The sequence below is a fragment of the Patagioenas fasciata genome, chromosome 3, assembly GCF_037038585.1.
Source record: "Patagioenas fasciata isolate bPatFas1 chromosome 3, bPatFas1.hap1, whole genome shotgun sequence".
Classification (NCBI taxonomy): Eukaryota; Metazoa; Chordata; class Aves; order Columbiformes; family Columbidae; genus Patagioenas; species Patagioenas fasciata.
In genome coordinates this window covers 121075519-121097616 of record NC_092522.1, presented here as the reverse complement: position 1 = coordinate 121097616, position 22098 = coordinate 121075519, and the positions used below count along the sequence as shown (strand labels likewise).

General features: G+C 42.7%; 1 protein-coding gene across 6 annotated transcripts in view; it reads right to left on the bottom strand.

The window, feature by feature from the left end:
• The window catches only part of TFAP2B (transcription factor AP-2 beta), a 33448-nt gene extending 22095 nt beyond the window's left edge, over positions 1-11353 (bottom strand). For 2 of the 6 annotated variants that reach the window (XM_071807135.1, XM_071807136.1), the window contains exons 1-4: positions 11125-11353; positions 7721-7747; positions 6044-6502; positions 753-813 (exon numbers count right to left, since the gene is read on the bottom strand). In XM_071807135.1, coding sequence (XP_071663236.1) covers positions 753-813; positions 6044-6502; positions 7721-7747; positions 11125-11205 — 628 coding nt within the window. In that variant the 5' untranslated portion in view covers positions 11206-11353. The remainder of the gene's footprint in view (positions 1-752; positions 814-6043; positions 6503-7720; positions 7748-11124) is intronic. The other 4 variants (XM_071807138.1, XM_065834725.2, XM_071807137.1 and 1 more) reach the window with 4 other exon arrangements.
• Between the last annotated feature and the right edge of the window lie 10745 nt (positions 11354-22098).

The window sequence follows — 22098 nt, the reverse complement described above, 5'->3', positions numbered from 1 at the left end:
TGCAGTGTGTGATCTGTTTAATGTCTATCAGCATAACACAACACTAATCGCCAAGCATCTTCGAGTGACTGTCAGAGAAATGTAAAAAAATTAAGCAGCTGCAATACGCCCAAAATGAGTTATTGTAATTACATTTAATTAGTTTAATTAGTTAATTATTTTGCTTACAGCTGTACAAGAGACTGCAAACATTTGTTAATATCACATTCCCTTTAACAGTATGGGGTGATTCTGCAGTTACACTAAATCATGTGCGCATATGTAAGAAGATTTAAAAAACCGGCACGGGGAAGGGGGGTTTCTTGGGGCAAGGGGGAAAGGAGGTCGGGGCTGCCTCTCCACCGGCATTTCTTTCTCTCCCCTTCACGTTTGATTCGCCTGGGAAATGCATTTAAGCCCCAAAGGGAACCAAACCCCTTCCCCCATTAAAAGCCAAAGGGTCCCCACCGAGGACTATCGGGGGGCGAGGCGGGGTGGGGGGGGCGTGGAAACTGCATTTGAGCGTGGGGTGCTCCATCTGAGAGCATTTGTGTAATTAAACCCTTTGAAGAACGGGGGAGGGGGGAATGTCCACTCTTACTTTCGCATCTCTTTCCTTTCCCCTTCCTTCTATCTGCCGATCCAATCAACTATTCATCTTGCTGCCATGTACGTCTGCTTCCCGCACAAATTAATTGACTCAAAGTAAAAACATATCATGAAGATATTGCTACACAGTAAAAGTTTGTCTAGCTTGTTGGAATAATCCATACCTTTTTTAATGACAGACTGGTCCAATAAGTTCATACCGCTGTTATTGGCATCTTCAACTGACTGTGGATATAAAAACATCACTATTCAAATTGACTGGATATTAAAGAATCGCGCACATAAATCATGTCATTTCAAACTGGAGTTTCTGTTATTTCCATTTATATTAATTCACTAGGGGAGGAGGGATTATATTATTATTATTGTTATTATTATTCCCCCAAATCGACAAGGAAATGAAATTCTTACAAATCATATAGTCTTCTAATAAAAAAAAAAAAAAAAAAAAAAAGAAAGAAAGAAGGTGTGAAGCATGTGGGATGCAATACTGGTTTTGTTGTCTTATAAAACACAGATATCACATAGACTTCTTTGCATTCGATAAAGCTTTATATTTCTTTCTTTGAAAATCTGGCAATCTGGCAACATCTGCAAGATCTATTGCGTGACATAAATGAAGACGATTAAGGACAACTTAAATTCTCCCTCTCCTTTCCTCTCCTCCTCCCACTCTTTTTTTTTGCTTTGTTTTGTTTGTCTGTTTAACCCTGCTACATCTTAATAATTCAAGGGCCATTTACTTTTTATATATAATAGTTTACATTATGGACTTTTAATTAAAGCCTGAGCAATTCGGAGTGCGGTGCAACGCCCACATCGTACAGGGTACAAGCAGAAAGAGATTTACAGCTCCCGAGGTTGCTTCCATGGTCTGAATGAGTGGGGACAGAGAGGAGGGAGTGGGAATATACATTATCAAAAGTATGAACTATTAAATTGATTGCCTAGAAAAAGTCCCCCGATCTCATTTTCAAAGCTTTCTGCTCCACACCTTTTTTTTTCTTTCTTTCTTTTTTTCTTTGATTTTACCAGCCAGCTTAGGAGCACACCTGTTATTATGGCATTAACTTCTTCATCAGGGGAGAGAACAAAGACAGGCAAGGAGGACAGAGCAAATGCTGGCTTTCGTTTCTCAACCCGAAAGTGGGGTATACAAAGTCAACAAAACAAACAAAAACTACCGCTGAATCAGCGGGCAGCAGAGTATAAGAGTCTCCCAAAGAGAAGTGTCATAAGAATTATGAGAGGTTCCATTTCAGAGAAAAATGTGGGTTTCTGAGAGGGAGGACCTGTGGGTTTCTTGGGTTTGTTATTTTACTTTTCTCATTACTATTTAGGGTTTGGGTTTCTCAGGGTTATTGCGTATTTGGGGAGTTGTCACATTTTTTCCATGATAAGGAAAACATCTTCACAGCAAAGCGACGATTCCCCCCCTTATTATTTTAACTTTATCTTTGCTACACGGAGAGGCTGTACTTATCCGGATCCAGCCCTTATCTCCGTCTCTCTATCGACTCAGCGGAGACGTTCAAGATGGAATATGATTTAGGAGAAAATTACATTTCCCCAAAATGTGACGGAACAATATTTTCTTGAGGTCTTTCCTTTCATTTTCCTCGAATACCCACTCAAACGAGTGCACACACAACGGTTCCTTATGCTGTGTGTTTGTGCGTGGCTGTGCCTCTCTCTCATAATCAATAGGCTTCATACCTAAAGGGCACAAAATAAAATTACAAAGTCTTCCCTCCTTTCCCTGAGCAGCTCCCAAAGAGGGATGATGAGTAAATCCTGCAGCCAGCTGGGGTGCATCGTGATGCTCCTCGATGGCACAAAATTGGAGGTAAATATGAAACGCCATCTTTCCCTTTCTCTTTTTTATACACATTTTTCCCCTTCTTATCTCACCTTATCTCTGGAGTCTATGACTGCGCACACACTTTATGTGTGTGCGTGCCCTCCGCTCGCTCCATCAGCAACGTGGGTTAGTTGTTGTAGTTAATGAGAAGACTCCTGTCTGATTTTCTATCTAATTACGCCCTCCTGCTGGGTTTTTGTACAGGATATTCGCTCAGCATGCTGGCAGTTAATAGTCACAGAGAGGATCGTAAAGATTTAATTAGGACTGCATGCGGAAACGTGGAAAAACAACTCAGACTTTTAATTACTAGACTTCTTTAGTTAAAAGTGATACCAGGGGTTACTTTATAAGAGACTTGGGTGTTTTGGTGTAACTTAACTTTCCGTGCCGCTCACTAGCACATAGGAGCGGGGACGGCAGTGTGAGTGAGGAGGAGGAGGAGGAGGAGGAGTGGAGATGTGTGTGCAGGGAGGGAAAAGGTGATGAGTTTTCAGATATACTTAGAAAATTTAAAGAGGAAGATTCCCCTCCCACCCCTTCTCCAGAAATCTGATAGCACAGAGCTTCCCGTAAACCGTATATATACAATTTATCCAACAGCTAGGGATATATCCAAGGAAAAACTCTGAAGATTGATCTTTTTGGTTTCCTTTAAAGAGGCTAAAGAATCTAGATTTCCCCCTTTATATGCTCTTTATTCTATCTTTGACTAGAACAACCCTATTTTCGCCTCGCCGTGGAATAAACAAACCAACCAAATCAAAGCAAAAAAAAAAGGCGTTGTAATGCTTTCAGAGTCCCTATTAGATGATGTAAATTTGTTTTCAATAAGTACGTCTTGGATTCTCTGTTCCCTGTCTGAGGGCTGTAAATCGCAGATTGAAAATTCCTCTCGAAAGGGGCAGCAATAGCAATACAATACGTCCTGTTTACAATAACAGGGCGCTATCGTGTTACAATCACTTTAATTCTACCCCTGGACAACGGCTCACACATGGCCTGGATTTGATGTTTATAAAATAACCACTGTTTCTTTCTGTCACGCACTCTTTTCCTCTGTCTCGTTCTCCCTTGTCAGCCCAACCCATTCTCGTGGCACGTATTTGATCAGACATGCATGAGCTAAAGCAAAGAGACACGTCTTTATACAACTATATACCTAGATATTGCTTCAACTTTTTGGACTAAAAAAGTCCAAATTACATTGGTGGATAATAAGTATATGTCGCCTAAATAGGAATCCCTGTAGCTAGAAATGAATCCTTGTATCTAACATAATTTCGTATTAAAAATCAGAGTGGAAAACTGCCCAGCCTCATCTGTCACTAGCGAGGGAACACGAATAGAAAACGCTGAACGGTAGGAGCGAGTCCTGGGCTGTTTTCCCTCCTGCCTGTGCTAAGTTGTAGTTGGACACTTCTTCCTTCAAGTGTTTCTCCTTGGGATACCCTCCTTTCCCTCTCCCCCTCCTTTTCCAGCCTGAGACCAAAACTTTTAGAAATAAAAGGCCTGTTTCATTTCCAAGTGGCCTCAGCACCCCAAAACAAGAACCCCAGACTTGCTGGCCCACAACCTCGTTTAGCCCGGCCCATCCCCACCGCCATGCCCGGACGAGCGGGTGGCCGGTGACCGGGGGCTCAGCGCTGCGTTCGGTGATGTCGGGGGGAGCCTCTTCCGTGGGTGCTGTGCCCTGACCACAAAAGGGATGTTTTATTGGAAACGGGAGGGAGAGTTGCTTTATTTGAGCTGAACAGGACTCTTCTTTCCTTCTCTTTCGTTTCCTTTCTTTTCCCCTTTCTTTTTCTATTTCCTTCCTTGTCTTTCTTTTTTTTTCTTTCCCCTTTTCTTTCTTTTTCTTTTATTTTCTTTCTCCTTTTCTTTTTTCCTTTCTTTTATTTATCTTTTTTCTTTTCCTTTCTTCTTTTCTTTCTTTTCTTTCTTCTCTTTCCTTTCTTTCCTCTTTTCTTCTTCTTTTTTCTCTCCCTCCTTCTCTATCTCTTTCTTTCTCTCTCTTTCTCCCTTTCTCTATCTCCCCATCTTTTTCTTCCTTCTCTTTTTTCACTCCTTTCCTTCTCTCTACCTCTTCTTCTTTTTCTTCTTCCTTTTGTTCTTTCTCCCTTTTATTTCATATTTTTTTTTCCCTTTCCTTTGCGCTTCTCCCTCCTTCTCACAAGAGCAATTACCGGCTTTTGGGGAAATGTGTAAGTACCAAAGCACAAACAGTAGTTAACATCTATCGCTTGCAGAGAGAAAGACAGAAAACGATCCCCTTTCTGCATTCGCGGAGGTAAAACTCGCCTTGACCCGCAAGCCAATTTGCCTGAACCAGGAATGCGAGACCAGACCTGCGCATCGCGCCCGTGGGGGGTCAGGGGCTGCCCCCAGGTCTCAAAACCAGCTTGGAAACCCACAGAAACCAGAGACCCGGCGGCCACTCAGCTCGGAGTCTTCAACCAGAAAAACCTTTCTGTTCGTAAAGCAACTAGCCCCAGCAAAGCTCGATTTTCCTGTGTAGCCCTAAAACGAATCTCAAATCAATGCAATAACACCCCCCCACTTCTCTGCCGCTGATTCCTGTAATGTTCAGCAAGATCCTTTTTCAAGGCTATTTTTTTCCTTCTCATCCTTCTCCTCTCTCCTTTTTTCCCTTTGTAACTTGGAAGTCCGTATTTCATCCAGTCATTCATATCTTTATCTATTCCAAGTTTAAATCTATATATTCATGGCACACGTGATATACAAATTTGGAAAAAAAAAAAAAAGAAAAAAAGAAAGAAAATCGAGGGTAACCCCTAAATCCCGATTAGTGAAACCTAATGCAGGACCTGGTCCCTGGAGATCCATGCCTTGCTCCAGCAAGGTGCAAACACCCCAACACCGAAGCTGTTAAGGGCCTTTCTGTTTTTAGGAAATAACACGTGATGATGAGTCTCGCGTGGGATGAGGGAAGGCTGGGCAATAGCATGCTATGAGCCCGGTGAAACTTCTTTGTTACCCAAAAGAGGGAATAAAACTATTTACAATCAGTGCTACCCTACCAACTACACCCTCCCCCCCAAAAAAAAAAAAAAGAGAGGTTGACTTGTTCCTGATCACCGGTTATTGCTTTTGGTTTGGGTTTTGTTTATATTTTCTCTTCCTCACGGATGAAAAATGTAGCAATTTGACAGTTTCATCAAAATGACTGAACTGCAGGAAATTGGCGGGGTGGGGGGAAGGGAGGGGCGGGAGGAGGGTTGGGATTGCATGGGAAATAACTGGAATTTGAAAAGCGAGGCTTAAACTTCGCCAGCTTCTGAAACACGTGGAATATTTAGTGTGTCTGCCTTCCCCCCTGCATTCTGCTGGCTTGCCATGTAGGGGAGGGTTTGCAGAGCAGAGCCGGTGCGTGACATCAGTAAGATAAATTATCTTTAAAAAAAACATGTCGAGAAGGGGGAGTATCACAGCTATAATCCCAGTGAGGAAAAAAAAAAGCATGGTAACCCACAGCAGTATTGCTGTAGAACCCTCACGGATCATTTCTAGCCGAGGGATGAAGCCTGGAAGGCATCTTGTATTGCCCAAGGAGAAAGAACCGCGGTACCTTACCTGGACCTCCTCCATCCCTGGGTGTCCGATGCCATGCAGAGAAAGGCTGTCCCCCATGCCAGAGTCAAGGCCATGGTGAGCTGAATGTAGAAGGACATCTGGCCTCCTTACTGAGTGGTAGTCCCGCCTGGGGTCCAGTCCCGAAAGCTGGGGCAGGGCGGCCCGAGGCTGTGGCAGCAGCGACCCGGTTTCTGATCCCACCTCTTGCCTCTGCCTCTGTCCCCAGGGGTGTTGCTGGGGTTGATGCAAGGGGTTTAGGGAGTAGGGGTCATTGACATGGGAGTAAGGGTCCTGGCTTTGGTGGTAAGGAAGAGGCTGGTAAGGGGGTGGGAAATAAGGCGGCTGGAAATCCGAGGATGGGGTATGAGAGAGCGGAGGAGCGCTGGAGTAGGGTCCCTGGGAGACGGATCCCAGCTGGGACAGCCTGGAACTGTGGCTGGGCACTCCATCATGCCGGTCCTACAAGCGGAATGAAAGAAAAACGACAACAACAACAAAAAAGAGGACCTTTAAAAAAAAACCAATAAATAAAAGGAGAACAATCCCACCCCAAAATAAACACGTAAACAGTTGTAAACTAACGTTCTGATCTGTTCCACTCCACAGCCGCAGATTAGAAATATTCCGGTGTTTCGCACCCACATCGTGTCTATTCCCAATAACTATCAAGAAGAGGCAAGGGGGGCGTGTGAGAGAGAAATGCTAAATGTCAAAATTAAAAATGCAAGTCTAGTGCTCCATATGCGAGCATGATCTGTAACATCAGTTCAGGAGCACGATTCCCCCTCCAGCAGCCCCCAAATAAAAAGAAAGATTAAAAAAATAATAATAATAATAATAATTAAGAACCCCCAAACCACTCATCGTTCCAAACAACCGACCCCTTGTCCTGTTTAAAGTTTCCAAACATATGTTTATTCCCTTTGCTGAAGTCCTAAAACTCAAAAATCACCAACTCATCTTCACGTGGAAAAGACCAAAAGGAAAGTTGCACTTCTCGGAGGACTCCGAGGTAAGAAGTTCTGCGAAAAAGGACTTGAAAAAAATAGCATAAAAATCACGGGGGTTCTTCGTATAAAGAGAGTTCGCCTCTAAAAAATTAAAATTAAAAAAATCGAAAATGAAACATCGGTATTGAACAAATCCAGTCGCTATGATTTCTGCAGCAACTTCCAGTGTCTTTTGTTTCCTTTTCCAATATGATATTCCGGAAAATGGGGTGGGGGTTAATTGTAATGAAAAGTCTTTGGGGTGTGTGGAAGGACGTGGCGGGGGGGGGGTAGTGTGTGGAGGCTTCAGAGAGAAGGTGGGAGAGGAGTTTTGTCCAACTCCACCGCGCTGAAGCTGCGAGGCTAAAGTAAACAAGAAAAATATCTGTTCCACAAAGTGCAGCTCAAACCCCCACAAGCAATGGCACACATGGTTTAAAAAAAAAAAAAAAAAAAACAAAACAGGAAAAAAAGTTTGCCCCCCCCCCCGTTCTCCCCCCCTCAAACTCCCCTAGCTCAAATCGAGAACACACAATGCAAAAAGGGAGAAGCAGCTGCAAGCCTCCTCCAATTATTGTGCTAAATTACCAAGCCAAAGGCGTTTAAAAAGAGAGAGAGAGGGAGAGAGAGAGAGACAACAGATCGAGAGAGAACATGCAATTCTAGTACAACATGGATCCAAACTCACCATGGCGGAATAGGTGTGGACTAACATCTGGAAATAAAAAAAGTCTTGTAATAGCTAAAAATAAAAGAATGTTGATAATACTAATAACTGGAGGGAAAAATATCAAGGAGATCTGCAAAGGGACGTGTTGGACACAGGAGAACAGCTTGAGATATTTCGAAGTCTATCCATCAAAAAAAAAGAAGAAAAAAAAAAAAAGACGAATGCCCCCAAAACCGAGCCTGGAAACCTCTATCTACATATATGATTTACCCCTCCCTCTCTTTCTTTTTTTTTTTCCTTCTTTTCTTTCTTTCTGTTTTCTTTTTTCTTTTGGCTTTTTTTTTCCTTTTTTTTTTTTTTTTGTTTTTGTTTTTTTTTTTTCTTTGAGCTCGCAGATACAATCCTCTTCAACCCAAGGCTAGGCTCAGACTGCTCCGCTACCCCTTCCTCCCTTTCCTTCTCTACACCGCCTCATAATAATTGATATTCATGACTATTAATATTACACGACTACTTTAAAGGGAGAATGCAGGACCAAATGGAGCGTGAAGCTGGCAGCCAGCTCGAGAGCTCCCCTACTATTGTAAATGACGTTCATTCAGTGGAGAATTACTAGATGTAATCAGACGAGGGGGGCTGGCAGAGGCAGAGTTTGGGGAGAGGGAGAGGAGGGAAAAAGTTTAGCAAGGCAGAGGCATAACTTCAATTAACTCGAGCGGAGGAAGATGAGGAAAGTAGACACTGCTGAGCTGGAGCAAGGAAGTGAGAGGAAGCAATGCTAGAGGCGAAGAAGAAAAAAACCATATTTCCTTTATTTATTTTTTTTTTTGGTACCACTTAATTATACATTCCTAATACGAGGAATTGATTGCCTTTGGTGCTTTTGTTCTTGTAGGTTTTTGTGCTTTTTTTTTTTTCCTTTTTAACAAATAAAAAGGAAAAAGAGTCTTTTTTTTTTTTTTATGTGCGGTCCCTTTAACATTTTCAGCGGAGATTAAGCCCTTCTGGTGCATGTTACAAATCGTACTTATTCGCAATAGTCAAATAAATACTTGAATCTACGTGAAGTTGGGCTCCACTTCTTTTCTGAGTTCTGTTCCTCCCACCCGATATGAAAAAAAAAATATTTATATACACACATATATCTCCCGGTTTTCACCCCAAAGTAAGTGTATGCAGTGAATTTTAAGGGATAGTAAATTTATAGTTTTGAGGCAAAGCCAGGGGCGATATAAAACCTTTTTGATGTTGCAGGAACCCGTTCAACTGGACTGTCTGCCATTTCTGTTAAAGTTCAACTTACGTTCCTTCCTAAATAGACTCACACTTCCCAGAGCAGCACCCCCACCCCCCTGCCCCCGCCGCACACACATACACACACTTTTGGTTTAAGAACAGATTAAGTGGCTGAGACGCCCTTGCCATCGTGTTGTTAATTATAAATTGGAAAAAAGAGAAACATTGTACATATCTATTTTGAGATATATCTGGAAGGCTTCAGCTCTTAAAAAAAGCACACAAAAAACCCTTTTCTTTCCCTTTTTAATTTTTTTTTTTTTTTTTTTTGGCTACACGTTACTGTTACTGTTTTGGAGCGCACCCCCGAGTTAGGGTAGACCCTCAAAGCTCACCAAACCACTCCCCCACCTCTGCCTCTCTCCCACGGCAACCTGGAAACACGAGTGTCCCTAAAACACACAGCAGCTTAAAAATCCTCTTCAAAAGGACGGTGGAAAAAAAAAAAAAAAAGAAAGAAAAAAGAAAAATAACACAAACCAAAACCCCAAATCCCCGGCATTCCCCGGCCTCACTGGCTAGAAAGGGGAGATGTTTTGTCGCCTGCTGCTGCGGGCACAGACAATGACCAGGCTGTGCCTGGGGACGGGGAGGGAAAAGCAATGAGGGCTCAGCGGGCTGATCGCCGGCGGGACACACACAGACACGCACACGCCGGGCTGTGCTCATTCTGCATGTGCTGGGCTTTGCCAGTTGATAATTAGCCTGACGGCAGCTTTGAGGAGCGGAGACATTTCTCCCGTGCGGTTGGTGGAACCTTTTTTCCCCCGCTTCCCTTCGTCCCGTCCTTTCTCCGGCCACGAAAAGCCGGAGCTGTGCCCTCCCCTCTGTCTCTTCCTCCGTTTTTTTTTCCCTCTGTTTTTTTTTTCCTCGGGAATTTACCCGCTGTAAGTGCGAACGCGCTCCCGGAGGGGAGGGATGCGGGAGGCGCGACCGAGCCTGGGGTCGGTGCGGCCCCGACGACGCTTCCCCGGGGTGCGCTCCCGTTCCCTGTGCGGTCTCCAGCTCCTGGCCCGCTCCCAGCCCGGTCCGCAGCCCCTGCCCGGCCGCCTCCCCACGGCTCAACCCCCGCGTTGGTGGCGGCGGATTGCGCCCTTCTGAAAATCTCCTCCCTCCCCTGCCGCAAATGCCTCCCCCGAATTAACAAATAAAAATTAAAAAAAGGAAAATATAATTTTGCAAAACGCCTTTCCTTACACCTTTATGTTTTTTTTTTTTCCCCTTTTCTTTCCTGTTTCAAAGCAAATTCAGCACGCTAGTCAACTTACAAGAAATAAATTCGCGGAGCCCGTTTGGGAAAGATCCGGGTCAGGAAACTGTGTGAAATTAAGAAAGGTTTCGTGGTGTTTGCGCTGTGATTTTTTTTTCTCTCTTGGTCTGCTTTTTTGACCTCGGAAATAACGAGGAGGTCTGAATAAAGCGCGCAACTTTTCGTGTCCGCGGTCTATGCGGAGCTGCCTTGAATGTATCAATTCGAGTGCGTGTACTCACATAAGTGCAAGAATGTATGTGCCGCTTAGTTAATGTGAGTATATATACGCATGCACATCATATCTATTGGTATGTAAGTATGAAAAGTGGTAAAAAACGTAACCGATTGTGAAAACAATAAAAAGAAAGAAAACCCCTACACATTCACGTTGAGCTTAGAATGGGTGCAAAATAAAAATAAAAGAAGGAAAGAAAGAAATGTATCCAGTCTCTGAATACTAGACTGTGTTTCTCTTCTATCTTCAGCTTTTTTTTTTTCTCGACATTTGTCCATATTTAATTGAATTATATTTAATTCGAGGTCTAAACAATTAAACTCTTGCCTTTAAGTTGCCTCATTCCAACCCCCAGATCATTTCTTTGATGTTTTAAATCGCATCAAACAGCTTTTCCGTGGAAAAAAAAAAAAGTTTAGGACTTGGCATGCTGAATACAAATATGCAAATAAATAAGCATTTAAGCATTTACTCTTGGTTTCCCGTCTCTATATATTTGTTGGTGTATGCGTCTCTATATCTGCCTGTATGTATATGCAGAGCTATATCTGTATTATATAGTCATACCTACATCTATATAGTAGATGTATATTTAAATATACATATACTCTCTTACTCATATGCATATAATATACTCACCTCATAGATATCTTCATACTTGACATTTTCAACCAGTTTCCAGAGCATGATGGCAGGCTGTTCTCTAGGAGGTGAGTGCATTCATGTGAAGAGCAGATGTCTGGATTCTCAGTACTTCTCTGTCTGTAATGATCCATCTATAATTGGAAATGGGGGACAGACACCAAATCCGACGTTCCTCTTCCATCGCAACTTATATCTGTTGTCTGAAACAATAGGCTGCAGAAGTCTGCCTCAATAGGACAGTAAAAAACATTATCTGTTACATAGTTACATATATCTACAGACATATATGTGACTATATATACATATACACACATATATAGACTTAGACCTATGCACAGGCATATAAAGATATATACATATACACAGTTGCACAGACGTACATATACATGCACATATGCACACATATACCTCAGAACACAAAACTTTTTCTATGTACTGACATACATAAATTGGCACACTTATATATGTAAATTATATATATTCTTGCATATGTAGGCACATGTATATTACACGTTAAATATGCATGTATACATACAAACCTGGTAAGTTTATATAGGGGTGTATATAAATGCATATTTGTGTATATATTTATACATCTGTATATATATGTGGATATACAGTGATCAAATATATGTATTATGTAGTGTATATATCCGCTATTTTAGTAGATAGATAGATAGATAGATAGATAGATAGACAGACAGACAGATGGACAAACAGATAAAGAGAAATAATGGATAAATGAATGAATACTTTTCGATGCTATTTATATTAAAATATAGAATAGGTTGCCTCTGCACTAGGTGATTCATCATCTACAACGAGATATTATGTTTTTCCCCCCATGCAAAGCACCTTTATTTACATGTCCAGAAATTATCCTCTCATATGCAATAAAACACCAAAACAGCGTCTCACCAAGCACATTCAAGCAAATCTAAAAGGACTGAATTTAGATCTATGCTTTCCGTTTGAAAGCCTTACACTTCAGACTCGGGCTGTATATTTTATAACTTGGAAACACTTTTTTCCGGGGAAAAATAAAAATCAGTCTAGCAACCCCTCCTCTGCACACGTTTGAATAGAGCTTAGCTACTTTCTGAAAGCGAGTAAAAAACAGAGTTGGATTTGTGCCTTTCCCGGGTAGCTGTTGGTTTGGAAGAAGAGAGGAGGAGTTGGACCATTTTTAACCTTTAATTTTTTTTTTTTTTTTTTCCCAGGCAAACCTTCCTTCGCATTGTCCGACTTTTTTTTTTGACACGTTGTACCGCAAAGAGGCGACCTGCAGGCAAGCAGAGCCCATCTCTGCCTTTGAAAGGAAACAATTGAGCTTTGCAGTGGGCTGGTGCAGCAGGAGGGGAGGCAAAAAGGGGGAGAAAAAGAAAGACACAGAGACAGAGAGACAGAGAAAAAGAAGGTGCTCCTAAATCCAAGGTCCTGTCTCTGGAAATGTCAAGCTCTAGACGGTTCCTACAAATCTTTGTTATTCTGCATGGGATCCTATAGGAAAGTGCATAATGTCCTTTGTACTTCCAAAGTTCCTACAGGTAAAGATGCTTTTATATATATATAATCTCGGAAACGAGGAGAACTTCATCAGAACACACTTCTGGTGGTTTGTTGGCTGGTGGGAAGGGTGGGCTCTTTTTTTTTTTTTTTTTTTTCTTCACTGTGGCCTCAAATTAAAGTAGAAAATCATCCCTTTTCCCCACAGCCTCTAAAGCTGTCGTTCCCCCCCCCCCACCCCGTTTCAAAGTGTACATCTTGTGAAAACTCAGCCCTCAAAAGGCAAGAGAAAAGCAGCAGACAGATATTATAACAGGAGCTGGACAACGATGGAAGTTGCTAAAGCAGAGATGAGTCTTTTTTTTTCTCAGCACAGACACGGCTGCATGGAGGAGGAGGAGAAAAGGGCACATCTTTGAGGGGGTTGGACATATCATTTCAACCGAAGCAGTAGTGTTAAATAAATGCTTAAAAAGGAGAAAGGATGGATGAGATTTGCATGTGGATGTGCGGAGATACCCGTGCAGCCACCCCCTTATGCACCTATAGATCTGAATGACCCTCTTAGAAAAATACCAGGCTCATAAATGGACAGTTTGCCATCACTTTTGTTAAAGTCTTTGAGTCATGTCCTGGAAGGCTGGCATAGGGCAGAGCGAATGTTCTTCCTGTCAGCTAATGCTTTACAGTTTCGTGGCACTCTGAATTAAATATGCTGGAGGAGGGGAGAGGAGGGAAGAAAAAGAAAGAAGAAACTAAAATAGATTTGACGACCACTGGCTTTCTGCTATCAGAATGGTATAGACTAAATTCTTACTTTCAAGTCCCACTACTATTACATTTCGCTTGCACTTGCAAAACATGACAAGAGTGTCTGAAGTGATAATTTAGAAAATCAAATTGAACAAAGGTACTTCGCGGTTTTTTTTTTTTTTTTTTTTTTTTTGCGCTTGTTTTGCACCTCCCATCCCCGCAGCTTCTTTAAGCGATTTCAAATGGGGAGACTTGCATCAATTTATACCCGAGACGTGCAATAAACCACGGGTCCAAAACGCGAGACGCGTACTCAGAACTGACCATTACAAGCTGCGGTTTCAAACCTAAAAAAAAAAAAAAAGGGGGCGGGGGCGGGGATGGAACCAGACATTTTTCGGCAGTTTTGGGGCACGTTTTTTTTACAATCTCTTCGAACGAAAGCTCCGTTTTTTCCAGCGGTGAGCTGAGCAAGGGCACTGCAGCCTCAGCCTGGCAGCTGTAATTGCAAAGGAATATATATTATTTTTTTGGCTTTAAGGAAAAAAAGGATACCTTTACCCACAGCACTGCCTGCGCCGGAGAACCCCCCCCCCCATTCACCGTTCCAATCGCAGCGGCCCCACGGCCGCGGAGAACCGGGCGCTGTGGAGCCGCGTTGAGCGGGGCAGCGGCGCCCTCTGATGGGGGTTCCCCTCCGAAAGATGCTGCTTCCCCCCCCGCCCAATACCGGTCATACCCATCGCTGGGAGTTCCACACAGCCAAACATTCCCTCTGCTAGAAATTATGCAGATAGCAGTGGTTTTTCTGCGAGGGTAAAGCTACAGGTTCTTATTCACACCGTTGTGTTATTTATTTATTTTTTTTTTAACAAATCGCTCGGTTTTTGAACCTCTACCTTATAATTGGAATAAATCTTTTATCCCCCATTTTTAAATGCAGTGTGTAACCTAGGTCAAGTATCCAAATAATCTCGACGAGATGTCAGTTAATGGGCTTGGGATGGAGAGGACCTGCAACGCCGTCATGACCACTTTGGTGAGAAGTCAGACCCCCCCCCCCCACGATCTCAACAAGTTATTCTCCTCTCATTTCATATGATGTTTCAGGTTCCTTATTTATTTATTTCTAAGTTTGCCTGCACTCAGTCAAGCTCCTGTTTCAGAACAGGACTTTCAATCCTGTACTGCCTTTGAAATCCAGCTTGAGTCTCTATCGTAAAGCAGATACCGCTTCTATGTCCAACTCCCAGCCAATCCGTGTTATTGGCCAGTGTTTAAAATAAATCGGTTTATCTCAGCGCCCTCTGCTGCTCGCTGTAGGCTCACATACGAAGGCAGGTTTCTGACAGTTCCAAGCCGAAGTCCAGTCTTTTTGGACGCGTTTGGTACTTTTTCTCGCAAATTATCTCCTTTTCTTTTTTCCCGACACTGTATTTTCCATACGTTCTCACGTGTGTTTCAAGATTCAGTGTTTTTATTGCAAACTTTCTTTGCAACTGTCCTGGTTTGACTGAAAATGAGTTCATTTTCTTCAAGCAATTAGAAACCTTTCTTTTTTTTTTTTTTTTTCATAGCTAGCACAGTCATTATTTGGACATAGTTTGAGAACAAGAGAGAACACCCCGGGACAGAGTTAACGTTTTTAATTGCTCTGGTCTGAGAGCCAAAGAGGTTCTGAGTATTCTGCCCACAGGTGTGAGACATTGAAGAAGGAGGGCAGAGATGGGGCAGAGCTTGACTGACATCCAGACTGATCAGTAGGAGTATTCCATCCCATTAGCCTCATGCTTTATATTCAGGAGAGTCAGGATATTCTGGTCTCTCCCTGGCTTTTCCCTTTGCTCTCAGAGAACCTACTTGGGGGAGTTTTGTTTGAGGTGTGTAGTTTTGCATTTTGCAGAGGCCTCTAGGTCTTTCTACCTTTGTTCTCTCTTTGGTATCAGCTGTTTGGGATCAGGTGCTGCTTCCTGGGACTGGCTGCTTGGTGTGGATGGAGCTGGTGAGGAACTTCTTCAGTATCTTTTATTTTATATTCTACTTCAATTTTTTACATGGATTTACTAGTAGTGTATTAGTATTTTGTTATTTTATTAAACTGCATTTATCTCAATCCAAGTTTCGCCCTTCCCACTTGATTCTCTCTCTTATTTGGGGAGTTGGGGAGGGGGGTGCATGAGCGGCTATCGTGGTTGTATTGCTAGCTTGGGTTTAACCATGACAGCAACTTAATGTGCGAGCAGGAGTAATTCTTATAACATTTCAGGTATCTAAAAATGTTGCTTAAAATTTACTACCTGCTTAATTATAAATTTACATAAATCATTACTTTGGTGTACATTTTATACCTTTTCATTGTGAATGATACCAAGACTTATCTCAAAATAAATCCAACTTCCTATATGATTTGCTGGTAAATCTAGTGGAAACTCGATTTGCAGACATAACCAGAGTTTTTCACAGAATCATAAAATCACACAGTCATAGAATGGTTTGGGTTGGAAAGAACCTTCAGAGGTCACGTAGTCCAACCGCCTACTGCAAGCAGGGACATCTTCAAACAGATCAGGTTGCTCAAAGCCTCATCTAACCTGACCTTGAATGCCTCCAGGGATGGGGCATCCACCACCTCTCTGGGTAACCTGGGCCAGTGTTTCACCAACCCCATTGTAAAAAAATATCTTCCTTATATCCAGTCTGATTCTACCTTCTTTCTCTTTAAAACCATCACCCCTTGTTCTATCACTACAGGCCCTGCTAAAATATCTGTCCTCATCATTTTACATTTTCCCAGAACTATCAATGCTCATTCTTTGTGGAGGGATGTCACCAAACCCTCTCACTGCTGCCTGCTCTCTTAGATGCCAGTAGTTTGTAGCAAGTCAGGCAAGCTCAAACACTGTACTAAGCCCCCATGGACGAGCCCAAGCAGTTTACCATGTCTTGCGGGGAAGAGACTGTGGGCTTTCCCATCAGTGGTGACCTCCATGGGGACACCCTTTGCCACAGTCCCTTCTTTGAGGTTGGTCCCAAAGCTGGGATCAGGGTGAAGGAGTCACCCCTGAGCATTGGGACCCACATCCTGCTGCCCCAGGGCTGTCAACTTCTTATACCACTGCTTGCAGCCAGAAAAGACAGGGCAGAGATAGTAACTCAACCTGAAATTTCTTCCCTGAAAAGGGCTCTGAAACACCCTAATGACTGTGCATAGGAGCAGGCAAGCTAGAAAGGGTTGGTGTGACCCTTTCAACAATCAGCACTATCCACCTGTGAAAAGAAGGGAGAAAAATATCTTTCTGGAGTCTAGCAGAGTCTTCCCTGTGATTTCTGACCATTTGTACAAGAGGAAGAGAGTAAAAAAACTCTGCATCAGCCTGACATTCAATAAGTGATTGGGCAACACCCTCAGACACATGGTGTGAATTGTGGGTTTGTCATATGCAGGGACAGGAGTTGGATTCGATGATCCTTGTAGGTCCCTTCCAACTCAGGAAATTGGTTCTATGATTCTATGACTTCTTTAAGTTAGAAGGGTGGTCAGCAGAACTGCTACTTTGGACTTCTGAATGGCAGACTTTGATCTGTTTAGGAAGCTGGTTGGCAGAGTCCCTTGGGAGACAGTCCTTAAAGACAAAGAAGTCCAGGAAGGCTTGTCTCTCTTCAACAAGGTAATCTCAGAGGCACAGGAATGGGCTGTCCACATGTGCTGAAAGGCGAGCCGACAGGAAAGAAGTCCAGCCTGGCTGAATAGAGAGCTGCAGCTGGGAATTAGGAAAAAAAAAGAGAATTTATAACCTTTGGAAGGAGGGACAGGCTACTCATGAGGAATACAAAAATTCCATGAAGTTAAGCAGGGAGAAAATTAGAAGGGCCAAAGCCCAACTATAGCTGAACCTAGCTACTGCTGTAAAAGGCGACAGGAAATGTTTCTATAAACATATCAGCAACAAGAGGAGGGCTAAGGAGAATCTCCATCCCCTGATGGATATGCAGGGAAATATAGTGACAGAGGACGAAGGAAAGGCTGAGGTACTAAATGCCCTCTTTGTCTGTCTTTAGTAGTCAGACCCATTGTGCTCTAGGTACCTAGACCCCTGAGCCAGAAGACAGGAATGAAGAGCAGAATGAAACCCTGATAATTCAAGATCAGTGATCTACTACACCACTTGGACACCCACGAGTCTGTGGGGCCAGATGGGAAACACCCAAGCGTGTTGAGGGAGCTGGCAAACGTGATCACTAAGCCACTTTCCATTATCTATCAGCAATCCTGGCTAACTGGGGAGGTCCCAATTGACTGAAAGCTGGCAAACCTGACATCTATCTGGGCCAGAAGGAGGATCCAGGGAACTATGAACCTGTCAGTCTAACCTCAGTTCCAGGGAAGATCATGGAGTAGAGTTACATCATATGGTACATACAAGAAAAAAAAAAAACGATCAGGCCCAGTCAACATGGGTTTGTGAAAGGCAGGTCCTGTTTGACCAACTTGATCTCCTTCTATGACAAGGTGACCTGTCTAGTAGGAGAGGCTGTGGATGTTGTGTACTTAGACTTCAGCGAAGCCTTTGACACCGTATCCCACAGCATTCTCCTGGATAAACTGGCAGCTCATGGCCTCTAGATGGGTGGACTCTGCAATGGATAAAGAACCGGCTGGAGGACCGGGCCTAAAGAATTGTGGTGAACAGAGTCAAATCCAATTGGCAGCCAGTCACAAGTGATGTTCCCCAGGGCTTGGTATTGGGGCTAGTTCTGTTTAATCTCTTTATCAATGATCTGGATGAGGGGATTGAGTGCACCCTTAGTAAGTTTGCAGATGACACCAGGTTGGGTGGGAGAGTTGATCTGCTGGAGGGCAGGATGGCCATACAGAGGCATGTGGACCAGCTGGATCATTGGGCTGAGGCCAACTGTATGAGATTTAACAAGGCCAAGTGCCAGGTTGTGCTCTTGAATCACAGCTACAGGCTTGGGGAAGAGTGGCTGGAAAGCTGCCTGGCAGAGAGGAATCTGGGGGTGTTGAATGACAGTTGGCTGAATATGAGCCAGCAGTGTACCCAGATGACCAAAAAGGCCAACAGCATCCTGGCTTGTATCAGGAATAGTGTGGCCAGCAGGCCCAGCGGGGTGATCATGCCACTGTACTCGACACTGGTAAGGCCCCACCTTGAATACTGTGTTCAATTTTGGGCCCCTCGTCATAAGAAACACATTGAGGTACTAGAGAGAGTGCAAAGGAGGTGACGAAGCTGGTGACGGGCCTGGAGCACAAGTCTTATGAAGAGCAGTTGAGGGAACTGGGGCTGTTCAGCCTGGAGAAAAGGGCTGACCAAACAGGCATTGCCCTTCATTTGCACAAGAGATCCTACATGGAATAAGGGGTTCTGATATAATGGGCAACTTTGCTGAATGCTGTTCTTGCTGCTGCAACGTTGATCCCTTTCATTTTTCTGTCAACCAAGCATCCTCTCAATGTTCACATCTCTAGGATGTGATCAGTTTTCTTTCAATTAATTGTGTGATAAGGACTGATGATTCAAAGGGAACTATGCAGGACAGAAAAAAGATTCAGTAAAGAAGCGGATCTGGACCAAGGTCATGCCACTGTACTCGACACTGATGAGGATACACCTTGAATACTGTGTTCAGTTTTGGGTCCCTCATTATAAGAAGGATGCTGAGGTACTAGAGAGAGTGCAGAGGAGGTGACAAAGCTGATGAGGGGTCTGGAGCACAAGCTTGATGAGGAGCGGTTGAGGGAGTTGGGGTTGTTCAGCCTGGAGAAAAGGAGGCTGAGGGGAGACCTTCTCACTCTCTACAACTACCTGAAAGGAGGTTGTAGCATGGAGGGTGTTGGTCTCTTCTCCCAAGTAGCAAGTAATAGGACAAGAGGAAATGGCTTCAAGTTGTTCCAGAGGAGGCTGAGATTGGAGATTAGGAAAAAATTCTTCATGGAAAGAGTTGTGAAGCATTGGGACAGGCTGCCCAGGGCAGTGGTGGAGTCACCATTCCTGGAGGGGTTATAAAGACATTTAGACAAGGTTCTTAGGGGCATGGTTTGGTGCTAGAGTTAGGTTATGTTTGGACTCAATGATTCTGAGGGTCTCTTCCAATCAAAATGATACTATGACTCAGTAATGAACAATCAACCCAAGAGTCACAAAACAGAATTCCCATCAGCTGGCTTGTTGCCTCTGACTTTCATCCATTTTAAAAAACATGCTTATAATGATGTTTGACAAACTCAAGGAATGTTTTAGATGACTTTTTCTTACGAAGACCTGAGTCATGTTAATAAGTAATTCATAGATAGATTGGAGACAGTCAGTTTTCCAGAGGGCATTTCTGCTGCCTTCGCAGGAAAACTTTGGGTTTTCTCTCTGTCTTTCTCCTCTGCATCTGCATCTCTTGGGATGGTGAGGAATTGCAAGGGCTGAATGACAATAAGGAGTTTAGGACAACCAGAGGCAACTCTATGGAAATCCCAGTCCTTATCACAAAGAGACAGTGAAGATACTCTTAGCAAATGTTTCTAGCTGAGAGGACACTTCGCTATTTATTTTTGTCAGCAATTGTAAAATCATCAAATGGCTGGAAAATTGCAGAGATGAGGAAACTTGAAAGGGGAGAGGATGTGGGTAGAGAAGAAGTTTTAAAACAACATTCAGCAACTTAATATACTTTTCAGGATGCAGGTATTCTCAGACATGAAGTAGGTACAAATAAAGCAGTAAGATGCAAAACATCAAGGTTTGTTTTGAGGCACTAATAACAAATATCTCCTCATAGTCAATAAACCCACACTGACATAATCTGAAAGTTAATCAGTCACATTGAGAAGAACCCTATTGCCTATTTGGAGAAATAATTAAAATTTTGGATTTGTCTAGTCATGATAAAAATGAGATCAAATGTTATTCATGTATAGGTGGTGCTCACCTGGCCATCTGTCTTTGATACAGCCTGTGAAGTAGAGTTCTTTATAAATGGGAAGTGCACTATATAGAAAAAAGTCTCAATGCATAACAGTACTCAGGCATTCCACTGCCTGTAAATCCAACCTTTAGTTTTTCCATGCCAGTCTATTCCTTCCTTCTCCCCAGTTACCGATCTTCAGGCATTTATACACCTTCAGTGCCAGTATTTCTTAGCTAGATAATTTTCTGATCCCACAAAGCAAGTTTCAGCCTGAGTTCTGGTGGAAGCGTCCTCCTTACATGACTGCTCCAGTGGGGATTACTTTGCCCATGCTGGAAGAAAAAGAAAATTTTCTTCCAGTTGCAGTAGAATTACAACTGAAAATGACAAGTTTATATTAACATTAATGACATATTCTATCACTAGAAAAAATATGGTATAGAAAGCAATAAGGATCAATTAATTTTGACAGTGGGAAGTGGGAGAAGAAGTCTCGGTTCTTCCTTTACCTGCCTGGCATCAGAAATGGCAGACTAGTACTCCCAGGCTAAGTCTTGCACAGTCTGTGGGCTATTTGGAAAAGGCAACCCCTCCAAGTGTTGTCCGTCTTATTTTACTGAGGAAAATTCTGGTACCTACTCTGTAGGTAGACACTCAACTTAACACAAGGGTAGTAAATTTCAAATAAATGCCTGGGTCCTTAAGACAAAGAGTGCAAAGCTTTGCTCATGTCTTATTGTCCCTTCTTATGAGCTTGGATTGCTCTATGTTGCTGATTTGTGTCCCCTTATTTGTAGGACGCAAAATTTCCTTTGGTCTTTGAACAGGAATCCTGAGTACTAACTTCATGGGTTTCCATGATTGACAGGAAAAGCAGGAGTTCTGTGATGCAACGTTAAACCAAAGGCTTTATGCGCAATCCACCACTGGATGATTTATCCTTTGCAACACAAAGGGGAGTCTGAGGAGTCCCAAGATTCACTGTCACAGCTTCAGGGTTATCCTTACTCTCCACATCCACCTTTTGAAAATGAACGAATCCTTTCTAAAACCACTTCCTCCTAGAAGCCAAACAAAACTAACAAAAATTTGCTAAATTTGTTTCCTTAAAAATGTTAAACTAAATGTACAAGGTTATCTTTTAGTTTCCTCAGTTGGGATATTGACACTTAAATTTGAGACTGGCTCATTCATCTGAATGAAGTATAAAATTTTTATTGCTTTATTGTTCCTGTCCCCAAAGAAAAGCCCCTGCACTTGAATAGAGAGTCACATAATCGAGGACAGGCAAACTGCAGCCATTAAAAGGAGGTCTTAGTTTTACTGAAAGTTGAACATGACAGAAAGTTAGGAGATTCCATTTTTTGGATTTAATTTGTTATTTTTGTGTGGATACAAACTGTGTGACATCTGGCTGAAAAACAAGGTTTAAGTTATATTTATAGAAGAAAATTCACTCTTCACATTTTAGGACATAGCCTGTAGAAAGAATTATCTATGCTTAAGATACAGCATTTAAATTTAATAGCAGGAGAGAGTTAATTAATTTTAAGGAAAGAGAAAAAAAAAAAAGACCTGGACTGTTATCTGATTTGAGAATAGTTTTTCCCTCCGCTATCACCCTCCATCACTTCATTTTTAATTCCTCTGCTCTCTTAACTTGCCTTCTGGAAGTAGGTGCTCAGATAATATTACCATAGGCAATGCTTTAGGGAGTTAAAAAAAATTTGGGGTACATGAAAGAAGACATAGAATGCTGTCAGGAAATTGTATCTGTAGGGGAAACAT